The sequence below is a fragment of the Rhinoraja longicauda genome, chromosome 6, assembly GCF_053455715.1.
Source record: "Rhinoraja longicauda isolate Sanriku21f chromosome 6, sRhiLon1.1, whole genome shotgun sequence".
In the NCBI taxonomy this organism is placed as follows: domain Eukaryota; kingdom Metazoa; phylum Chordata; class Chondrichthyes; order Rajiformes; family Arhynchobatidae; genus Rhinoraja; species Rhinoraja longicauda.
Genome location: NC_135958.1, coordinates 19,479,168 through 19,491,219, shown reverse-complemented (window position 1 = coordinate 19,491,219; position 12,052 = coordinate 19,479,168). Strand labels below are relative to the sequence as shown.

General features: G+C 41.2%; 1 protein-coding gene across 10 annotated transcripts in view; it reads left to right on the top strand.

The window, feature by feature from the left end:
* Positions 1-12,052, top strand: part of cnot1 (CCR4-NOT transcription complex, subunit 1) — a 165,000-nt gene that overhangs the window by 133,104 nt on the left and 19,844 nt on the right. For all 10 annotated transcript variants that reach the window (XM_078400631.1, XM_078400630.1, XM_078400629.1 and 7 more), the window contains 8 exons: positions 976-1,167; positions 2,330-2,472; positions 3,491-3,599; positions 6,566-6,735; positions 7,128-7,359; positions 8,758-9,006; positions 9,820-9,983; positions 11,016-11,133. In XM_078400631.1, the coding sequence (XP_078256757.1) occupies positions 976-1,167; positions 2,330-2,472; positions 3,491-3,599; positions 6,566-6,735; positions 7,128-7,359; positions 8,758-9,006; positions 9,820-9,983; positions 11,016-11,133 (1,377 nt within the window). The remainder of the gene's footprint in view (positions 1-975; positions 1,168-2,329; positions 2,473-3,490; positions 3,600-6,565; positions 6,736-7,127; positions 7,360-8,757; positions 9,007-9,819; positions 9,984-11,015; positions 11,134-12,052) is intronic.

The window sequence follows — 12,052 nt, the reverse complement described above, 5'->3', positions numbered from 1 at the left end:
GCACACCACAGGCGAATGGTGAGTAAGGTGCCCTTCCCACCACTGAATGAACAAGAATTATCCAATTATGTAAATTTGCCTTGGGGAGGTGGCCCTTGGAGTTATTGAAGTTATTTTGATATATCAAAAGGAATATATCAAAACTCTTTCATAATTACCATATACGTGGGAGATTCTACTAGTCAAAGCTGATCATCTTCATCTGAAAAGAAAAATTGTTCAGGTGCCCTCTTTCCCTTTTCGTGGGATGACCATGACTGTAAGACCCCAAAATGGTACAGATGCTCCTCGAATTAAGATGCTTCGACTTACAGTATTTCGACCTTACAATGGTGCAAAAGCGATACACATTCTGTAGAAACCGTACTTCGAATTTTTTAAAAAATTTTCCCCGGCTAGCAATATGCATTTTCGACTTACGATATTTTCAATTTATGATGGGTTTATCAGAACGTAGCCCCATCGTAAGTCGAGGAGCACCTGTATATTGCCTTCCTGGTGCCAGGACCAGAGATGTGTTGATCAGGTACATGGCATTCTGAAGGGGGAGGGAGAACAATAAGAGATCGTAATGCACATGGGCACTAATGGCACAGATAGATAGATTAATGAGGAACCACACAGTGCGAACAGTTTTTCCTTCAGAAATTGTCTGACATTTTGCAGATTTCATGTACTGCCACCATTTTAAGTAAAACAGTTTATTTGCTTGAGTCATTCATTATTGAACTTCAGATTCCTCTGCTATATTCTGGGGCAAGAACCACAGAAAATTTGATTATATTGATAGCTTGAGTTCTCTGTTTTGCTGATTCAATTCAGTGATTACAGCTTAAGTTCTTGCTTTCATGGTCTAACATGGTCGTATCCTTTACATATGTGGTTGAACTCTACATAGAAATTGAACAGTTTCTTGCATGGTTCCCCTTTGTGGTCAAGAGATCAGTGAAGTCTTGGATCTTTTGTCATTCACAGCAAGCTTGGGCAACTGACGATATTGCACAGATTTATGACAAGTGCATCACAGAATTGGAGCAACATCTGCATGCAATTCCACCATCTCTGGCCATGAACCCCCAGGCTCAGGCACTTCGCAATTTACTGGAAGCCGTGGTAATGGCCAGGAATTCACGTGATGCTATTGCTGCTCTTGGCCTCCTGCAGAAGGCAAGTACTCTGTAGAGTCCCTAATTCAATTATGTAGCCAATCTGAAATAGCCCAAGATAGCTTATTATTAAATTGAATATTAAAGAAACTGGTCTTTATGGTAATGGATTTTTAGTTTGCATGATACCTGTTATTGTTTCGTTGACGGCCTCTCAGAGAAAAGCAACAGCAGCTAGTTTGTAGCACCATAATGCCCAGCAATGGTTTGTGGGGAGAGGGGGGTGGAGTCTGCGTGGACAATTGTGTGGAGTCTAAGTGAGCAAATTTGATGGTAAGGGGAATAGATGGGCAGTTTTAAGGCGGAAAGTCAAACTCTAGAATAGTGTATTGCCTGCCTGGTGCCAGGCTCGGGTATGCCTATTGGGTACAGGGTATTCTGTAGGAGGGGCGGGTAGGAAAGGAAAGTTCCGTTGGCAGAGCAGATAGGCAGGAAAAGGAATATGGGAGGACTAGAAGGCTTAGCTGCATAACTTTAGTATAAGGAACGTCGTGGGAAAGTCAGATGAGCTTAGCAGATAGATCAACACTTGGAATTATGTCATTGCAATCACAAAACTGGTGGATGGGAGGGCAGGCCCGGCAGCTTAATGTTATGGGGTACATAACTCGGTATGTGTGAGAAATGCCAAAAGAGGGGCAGTCACACTACTGGTTAGCGAGAACATAACAGCAAAACAGAGGCTATCCTGGAAGGATTGTCCAATAAGGTGTTATGGGTAGAATTTAGGAATGAGAGTAATGATTACTTTTCTATTATATTATAGGCCTCCAATAATTATCAGTTGTGTAGAGGAGCAAATATGTAAACAAATTGCCAAAAGTTGTAAGAGCAATAATGCTTTTATGTACAAAGAGCCCGACAAATGGCCTTATCTTTGGAAATTAAACTGGACAAGTGGTGGAACGGGGAACCCTTCGGGAACCTAGTGTGGGCAAATGGGATTAGTGTATATGGGCAAAACAGAAGCTTTTCACTATCTCGGTGTACGTGACAATAATATAACAATACAAAAAATGTCAGCATGGATAAGGTGGACTGACGGGTCTGCTTCAGTGCTATACAACTCTTATCACTCTACAGAAACCAGGACTTTGATTTCGTAATTTCCTGATGATAGAAAATAATTGTTTGTGACTGATGTGTGACACGTTTAATTGAAGGCCGTGGAGGGACTGCTGGATGCCACTAGTGGTGCTGACCCAGACCTCTTACTTCGATACAGAGAATGCCATTTGTTGGTTTTGAAAGCGCTGCAGGATGGACGTGCCTATGGATCTCAATGGTGTAACAATAAAATCACTAGGTATGTAAGTAAGGTGATGAGATATTTGATTGTATTTGTAACTTGTTGTACAGGACACTGGATATTAAAGCAGAAATGACTACTGACTCATTATCACTGAGTAATTTCAAGAAATAATAGGGAATCCCATATTTAAAACTTGTTCAGAGTCTCCAATAATCCAGGAGTAGGCCATGTGCTGGGCCCTCAACAAGTTGGTGTGGATTGCACACCTAATAGTAAATACAATGTTAATTCTTCTAGGTGGAAGAAAACTTCAGGCTACACATGCAGTAAACTTATTGTTCATTCCCCAATAGAAAACATTGCAAAGAGACATGGGATTTAATGCCAAAGCCGCTTACTAGTGAATGGCACGAGTTTTTGAATTCCCAGAAATATGCTGTCTTTGTTTATTACTGGGTGGAGGGAAGCTTGTCAAGGGACTTCTGTCAATGTGTATAATTATTTCCCATTAATGCTGTTTCGAAAACATTCTGAAGAAGGGACTCGACCCAAAATGTCACCCATTCCTTCTCCCCAGAGATGCTGCGTGTCCCGCTGAGTTACTCCAGCTTTTTGTGTCTATATTCTGGTGTGAATTATGTACAAATCAACAGCCTTCATTTATATCAAAATTTTACTGTTCAATGACACTAAGATGCTTCAAAAACAAAAGTTATCTAATAAAATTATGCACAAGCCACAACAGAATATTAAGCCAGGTGTCCAAAATCTTGTTCGTAGGTAGATTTTAAAAGAGGAGGCTGAAGATGAGATGTAAAGTAGTTGAAGATATTTAATTTTTGGGGCCTGGGCATTTGATGACTTGGCTACCAATGGTAGGACAGCAAAAATTATGGATGTGCAAGAGGCTTAAATTGGAGTAGAACAAATGTTTTGAGAGCCAGAAGAGGTTAGCGATGATGAAGAATCTTCACTTCATGCTACCATTGTATATATGCAGTACAAGTGATTATATTTGTAAACTGCTTCTGTTTGGACTAACTTTTAACTAGTTCCTTATTTGTTCTAATAGATGCCTAATTGAGTGCCGTGATGAATACAAGTATAATGTGGATGCTGTGGAATTGCTCATTAGACATCATCTAGTGAACATGCAACAGTATGATATTCACTTAGCCCAGGTAAGAATGTGTAGGCCAGAATGTAGAGTTCAGGCTGGTGATACGCCAGCCAAATAAGGCAGGTGTAGTGCAATCAATACTGTACCTTGCGTTCTGTTTTAAATCAATGGCAAAATGTTCTGCCCAAGGATCCCGTGCTTTCCTTTAATGTAAGCAGGGTATCTCAGCTGCTTTTTGGTGTAAGCCATAACCCTCGGTGTTCTGCTTTGAGTTTTCAGTTATGGACGTTACATTTTGTAATTTAGATATTACTAGCTGAATTCAGCAACCTTGAGGGAAAAGGGTCCTTAGACCACTGAATTTGTGCTGGCCATCAACTATCCAATGCTATGTTAATCCCACTTTTTTTTTTTTTTCTCCCTCTATTTTCATGACCTGCTTTCAGATCCTACCTCTCACCTGGACACGAGACGATTTATAATGTAACCACCAAACTCTTGCGCAGGGCATTTTTTCTGTTTAAAAACTCTAAGCCGTGGAATACCATCAGAATCTGCAATATTCCATGGAATGCTGAAACAAATGGAATGCTATTTTGTTGCATTATAAATAACACCAATACAAGTGCATTAAAATACATTGAAATCCTAGAAGTTGCATTTAAAAGAGATAATTGTGTACAGCAATTGTAATTTGTGCAAGATGTTTACAGATTAAGGTTTTATTAAATCAATAAATGGGTAGTATTTTGTGTGTTCAGTTTGAAAATACAAACTTCTCAGCAGCAGTCCAGTTATACAGCAACCACAGCAAGTAATCTCGTTACTAAATAATCTCGCAACACGATCAAGTAATCTAGCAACAATATTATACCTATTACATGGCATTTTGAATGGCATAGAATGTTGAATAGTTTAGTGCATCATTGTGGAAGATCTTTTCAGGCAGTCCCTGGGGATAAAGGCAACCTGCTTCCACTACAGTACTGTGGGTTTTGAGGTGGGGATTGAGGTCAGTGTGAAATCCACAGACTTTACTGCACATGGGACAGGAAGTAATTGATGGGCAGGTAGGTGAATAGTTTCAGAGGTGATGCGCTCTTTCTGCGTACACTTGGTTTCTTTGTACTCCTGATGCATGGCCTCAAGATTCTGAAAGGCACCTTGAAAGCTCCTCTTCCATTTTGATCATGGGGTAGAAGCTTGTGTAAACTAATAATACTGAGAGCATAACAGGTGGGCTGTCATCTCTACAGTTAAAAACGTGTCCTCATAATAGAGAGGAAATAGGGTAAGAGATTGTTATACCACAGATTGTATTTATACCTAACTATGAGATAAATTGAGTTAGATTTAGCTCCTGAAATGAAACATAATACTCTTAACTCAGCAGCAAATCCTGGTGAATTTTGGAGGGTTTTTCATAATCATGCTTTATGTTGAAAATGTAAACAATTTAATTTAAAACTATTGGCATTTTTTGATGACACAATTGCTCATTACTCCACTGAGCTTTGACATACAAATGATTTGGCTTAAAAGTAGTGAAAGGGTTTGGTGCGGTCATCCTGCAACCCTGCAATGAAATTGATCCTAAATTGCAGCTGGCTGATGAACAGTCAGCTCAGAAGTCCATTGGGTTACATGTTCCTACCTGCAGGAGTTCCCTTGAGAGGATTATTTTCTTAATTTCTGATGATGCTGCTCTTTGATGATCTAATTAAAAGTATTAATAGCACATCTAGGGATGACTGAACTCTTAACTCTTTAGTGAGATGGATGAATCTCAATGTCTTTTACACATAAATTGGTCCACTTACGCCCCAAACCAGACAAGCCTTTTGGGGAAATTGTGTGTTACTCCAGAGCTGAACACCGTGCCTTGCAAGTTCTTAGTCCCATATAATACACGTGCTCCTCAGCCTATGATGGGGTTGCGTTCCGGGAAACCCATCGTAAACTGAAAATATTGTATGTCGAAATGCATTGATCACGAGGTCGGAAGCGAACTACAGGTCGCTGCCGTTTGCACGATCGCAAAGTCAAAATATCGCAAGTTGAAGCATCGTAAGCCGGGGAGCACCTGTATTCCCTTTACACTCATGACTGACTGTATGGCCAAATTTGTCTCTAATTACATCTACAAGTTTGCTGACGACATCATTTTAGTGGAATCATGAATAATGACGAGGCAGAATAACGTTTAGTTTAGATGCAACTAGTTATTAACTTCAGGAAGCATGGTGGATTACATGGCCCAAACAGCATCAGTGGTATGGAAATGGTTGTGAGCTTCTAGTTCCTTGGCGTTAATATTATCAATAATCTGTCGTGGACCAACTACATTGGTGCGACAGCCAAGAAGGCAGCCCAAAGGCTCTACTTCCTGAGGAGGGTGAGGAAATTCTAAGTCTCCAGTGACTCTTACAAATTTCTTTGGATGTATCATAGAAAGCATACTTACTGTTGGATTGCATCACAGCTTGATTTGGGAACAGCTCTGCTGAAGACGGCAAGAAATTGCAGGGTTGTAGATGAAGCCCAGTGCATCGCACAGGTCAGACTTCCCGCCATTGACTCCATCTACACTTCACGCTGCCTTGGAAAAGCAGCCAACATAATCGAAGATTTGTACCACTTTGATCATTCCCCCTGCTCCCGTCTGGCCGAAGCTTGCAAGTGCGCACCACTAGACCCGGGAGCAGCTTCTTCCCCTCCTTTTTCAGGCTTCTGGATGGGCTTTCTGTAAGCTAGGATACTGTTTGCTTCATGTCTATCCTCTTGAAGACATTGGACTTTGTCGAAAGAACTGATGCACTACAATGCTGTGATCTAAATTCTGCACTCTGTATGTTCCCCTTTGCTCTATCTATTGTACTTGATTGTATCAAATGGTATATAATGATCTGTTTGGATAGTGGGCAAAACAAAGCTTTTCATTGTACCTTGTTATATGTGACAATAATAAACCTAAGCTGATGTTGTGCTATGCTTTTGAATTAATTGGGCTTTTTTAAATTCTTGCAGTCAATGGAGAATGGCCTGAACTATATGGCTGTAGCTTTTGCCATGCAATTGGTAAAGATTCTCTTGGTGGATGAGAGAAGCATTAGCCATGTTACCGAAGCAGATTTATTCAACACTATTGAAACACTTATGAGGATCAGTGCTCATTCCAGAGGAAATGCACCTGAAGGGTAAGTGGTTTGGGAATAGGTTTAAGATGGTAATTGAACTCCAATCCTCTCAGGTTGAAGTAAACAAGTTTTATGATGACATTTGGGAAACCTGATGCTATTAGTGGTCACGGGTGGGATATTTCCTGTTGAACTGACTATTGTCAAACATCTCAAAGCATACAGTATTTAATTTATCTTCAGTCACCTCTCAAATCAACCATTGTTATTCAGCTGTTTTGTCCTCTGAAATACCTTGGTGATCCAGAACATTAGTATTTGGGTGCATGTAAATAAATGATTGGGATATTGTATTTTGCAAATCACTGTTGAAATGTTTTTGCACATCTACCATGGTGTAGAAGTGGTGCTTGTGTTCTGTAATAATGTCTATCATTTGTTTTTGTGAACAGATTGCCACAGCTCATGGATCTCCTTAGAGCTAACTATGAAGCTATGATGGATCGTGCACATGGAGGCCCCAACTTTATGATGCATTCTGGGATATCTCAGGCCTCAGAATATGATGATCCACCAGGGCTTCGGGAGAAAGCTGAGTATTTACTGAGAGAATGGGTAAACCTTTACCACTCTGCAGCAGCTGGGCGGGACAGCACCAAAGCATTTTCAGCCTTTGTTGGGCAGGTAAGGATAGTTATTGAGAATTAAAGGAGTTAGCTAATGAAACCTGGGTTGAGGCCAGTGTAATCTAATCAGAGATGGGTAGCCGGAAACTGTTGAAAGCCACAAGTTTGTAGAATATGAAGCAAGGAAATATGCTGTTGGCACAATTGGTCAATGTTAATGTTCTAAAGATGATTATAATCCTTTTAGCTGAAGAGGAATAAAAGGAATCTAAGTTATTCTTAAATGTTCAAGTGGCCTTTACTTCGGTGAGCAACTCGAGTACTGTATGAATTTTCCATGAAAAGATTTCTCCTACCCTCTGTCCAGCATCTCTTACATTTTAATTTGCTACTATTAAATCTGGCAGATAAGTAGATTTTCCAAGAATATGAAAGGTCCAAAAGTGGGTGTGATTTAGTTACCCGTTGCCTATCATTAAGTCTTCTCAAGCTTTGGGTTGTAATATCAACTGGGGATACATGTCACTGCCGGATTTGAATCAGCCACCCTCACAACCTCATCATTATAATATTAAATCGCTCTTCATATGTGAGGACCTGTATCCTCCATCCTCCTGCAGCTCTGAGTGACCTGACCTGAATGTCAGATAAAAGGTCCCATTACTGTCCTGGTACTATTCGATTCACCTCTACCCCATTGCAAACATTGGACTTTGTCTCTGGAACAGGGGAGAACAATATTCTACACTCTATCTTCCCTTTGTCCTACCAACTTGAGTTTGGCTTGATTGTATTTTTGTATAGTATTATCTGATTTGGTTGGCCAGCATGCAAAACAAAGCTTTTCACTATCTCAATACACTTGACAATAAACCTAAATCTAAACCTAAACTATTACTGCCATCTGTTCTGAAGAGCAGGAGGAGAACCTGTGAATGAGTTTGGGTTGGAGATTATGGGGTAAGTGCAGGAGAGGGTGATGGAAAGGAGAGCACATGAAATGTGGGAGAAGGTAGAACTATGCAAATGTGCTCTGGCCCTCTGTCATCCTGCTCTCACCATCTCTTCCCCATAAATCCACCATTCTCGCTCCCCACAGATATTAGTTCTCACTCCTAAATGTTAGCCATAAAAGCAAATGAAAAATTGGATTTTATAGCTCTTATTATGCTCTTATACCATCTTGTAAGATCTTCAACCTTTCCACTCTTTCAGGTCATCTCAGTTTCTCTTTTAATGTATAATTATTTCCAAAACTATTAGTTATAATGGCTATTCATTTTACCTATTGATCTTTCAGTCACTGAGGAGTAACCTAAAAAGTGACCTGCACACCAATTTCACTTATTTTGATAACATGGCAAAATATGCAACTGATCTATTAAAAGTATTGAAGTGTGAACATGGAGTTTGAACAATATCTTGTTCAATATTGAGTTTTTTAAAATCTCTGCAGATGCACCAGCAGGGAATTTTGAAGACTGACGACCTGATTACTCGTTTCTTCCGCCTGTGCACTGAAATGTGTGTTGAAATTAGTTACCGTGCACAACAGGAACAGCAGCACAATCCCACTGCCAATCCTACGATGATCAGGGCCAAGTGCTATCATAACCTTGATGCTTTTGTCAGATTGATAGCCCTGCTGGTCAAACACTCTGGGGAGGCTACCAACACTGTCACTAAAATCAATCTTCTCAATAAGGTGAGTAGATTTTGCAGTCGTCTACCGTTGTCACCTGCAGTTATATTTAATTGCTGAGTAGGATCAGCAGATTATATTTGCAGTGGGAATATGAATATCTTTTGATCAAGTGGACATGGTTTAATTTGGAAAGGTGGGTTTAAATTGCAGAATATATGCATAATCATTTCACTCAGTTGTTGTTGTCCTTTCAATAGTCCATTTCACTAATTTGGGGGATGGCCTGCTTCTGGTTCAGTACTGTGACCATTCTGAATCGGTGATAGTTTTCCGTTTTTACTTGCGATATGTCAAATATCCAGCTCTGCTTTCTCGTATCATTAAAACAATTTGACAGTAGATTTGAATTTATTAGATAGAAGCCAGCTTCCCACTATTGTTGCCTTTATCAAATGGGTTACCATGCCACCTACTCTTCAATGGTCACTCAACAAGATTTTAAAATCATTCAAAATTTAGTAGTCAGGTTAAATGGCCAATAGATTAAGTCTCAGTGAAGTTGATTAATGTTCCTCAAGCAAGATTGCACATGTTAAAATTCTGAAGGCGTTTGATCTGTTAAGCAATTTCCTTGTTTTTGGCATTTGATGTCTTGAGCTAATGAGATTGAAATAGTGGCCCATTTAACTTGCATTGACCTGAGTGCGGGTTTGGAGGCATATCAAGAAAAATATTATCAAGGTTTTCATCAAGTGGTATACTGATGGAATGGCATGAAGATTGTTCATGAGTGAGTGGACATACTAGGCTGCATGCTCCCTTGCAAAGAGAAATTGGGTTATTTTTAATGCTTCCAAATCTAATGTTCTGCAGGTACTGGGGATTGTTGTAGGAGTACTATTGCAAGATCATGAAGTGCGTCAGAGTGAGTTTCAACAGCTGCCATATCATCGTATCTTCATCATGTTGTTGCTGGAGTTAAACGCCCCTGAGCATGTGCTGGAAACTATCAATTTCCAAACTCTGACTGCTTTCTGGTAAGTATTAACAAAGGCAAATATCCCTGTTGTCCCATGAGAAAAAGGAGGGGTAACTTTCCTTTGGCATTTCAGTGTGTCAGAGAACTGAAATATTGCTAAATTGCGACTTTTATAAAAAGGGAAAAAGAATGAACCAAGTAAAACGAACTTAGTAACATAGCTGGTGAACAAATTAATAATTGTCGGCTATTAATACCTTTGCCGTTGAGTGATTACTTTAAGCTCCCCCCCCCCCCCCCCCCCTCACGGGCTAATGCCCCTAGATTTTCTATTCTTATTGGAAAGCTTTCAGCATCAGTCAATGAAGAGAAATATAAAATATTTGCTCAAAGACTTTGTTGCTTCCTTATTTCCCATGAACAAATTCAAATCCTTGGTCTCATCTTCTCAGGAACCAGTGTTTACCTTCAGATTATAATGTACCTTTAGAAGCTCTTAGTGTCACTAGAACACATAATAGAGTAGGAACAGGCCACTGGTCCCTTTTAAATGTTTCTTCCTCTCGCCGTAAGTCTGTGCCTTTTGAGTTTTGGACTCCTACACCCTGGGACAAGTGTGACCATTTGCGTTATCTATGCCCCTCATGATTTTATCGATCTACTAGACCAAGTGGACCTATTGGGCCCAAACCTCTCCTGCATTGGTGCAGCACCCTCTCCTCCCCTACTTCCCCACTCCCCCCTCCCCACTCCCGCCCCCTTCCCCTCCGCCCTCCTCCCCCTCCCCACACTCTCTCTCCTTCCTCCCCTCCCTACCTCCTTCCCTCTTCCCCTCCCCTCCTCCTCCCCTCCCACCATCCTCCCCTCCCTCCATCCTCCCCTCCCCCTCCCTCCATCCTCCCCTCCCCCTCCCTCCATCCTCCCCTCCCCCTCCCCTCCCCCTCCCTCCCATCTCCCCATCCTCCCTCCCTCCTCCCCTCTCCCTCCTCCCTTCCCCCTCCCTCCCCTCCTCCCCTTCCCCTCCCTCCTTCAAGACATTGCAGTGAGATGAATTTTTCTTGCTGTAAATTGAGATGTTTTTTTAATGCAGCAACACATTCCACATTTTGCGGCCCACTAAAGCTCCTGGCTTTGTCTATGCCTGGCTGGAACTGATTTCCCATCGGATCTTCATTGCAAGAATGCTAGCGCATACACCTCAACAGAAGGTAGGAATGAATACATTCAGTGCCTGCACCACTTTTACTAATTGCTTTCAGTACAATTCATCCTGGGTGTTTTCTTTCCATACAGTTGCTTGGCTGCTGCATTTATTCTTTGTTTGCAAGAACACATTAATTCAGGCCTTAATTTCTGGTTGGACCAGTGATGTTGGAGCACCACCACAGCTCACCATGAGAGAACAGGCCAAGCTATAGCGTCACCTATCTTCCTTCTGCTAATCTAGGCTGCCACAATGCAGTACATTTCTCGCATAAATAACAACCACTTGGAGGGGAGGTGCTAGTGACTGAAGAAGGGTCTCGACCTGAAAAGTCACCAATTCCTTCTCTCTATGTTGAAAGACTGGAGCGACTAGGCTTGTATACACTGGAATTTAGAAGGATGAGAGGGGATCTTATTGAAACATAAGATTATTAAGAGGTTGGACACGTTAGAGGCAGGAAACATGTTCCCAATGTTGGGGGAGTCCAGAACCAGGGGCCACAGTTTAAGAATAAGGGGTAGGCCATTTAGAACAGAGATGAGGAAAAACATTTTCAGCCAGAGAGTTGTAAATCTGTGGAATTCTCTGCCTCAGAAGGCAGTGGAGGCCAATTCTCTGAATGCATTCTAGAGAGAGCTAGATAGAGCTCTTTAGGATAGCGGAGTCAGGGGGTATGAGGAGAAGGCAGGAATGGGGTACTAATTGAGAATGATCAGCCATGATCACATTGAATAGTGGTGCTGTCTCGAAGGGCCGAATGGCCTACTCCTGCACCTATTGTCTATTGTCCAGATATGCTGCCTGTCCCTTTGAGTTACTCCAGCATTTTGTGTCGACCTCCATTTTAATTTCAGTTCAAGTAAATATTTCGGTGAAGCACTAGATTCCCACATTAGTTTGTGCAGCTCTGTTTTGAAAGT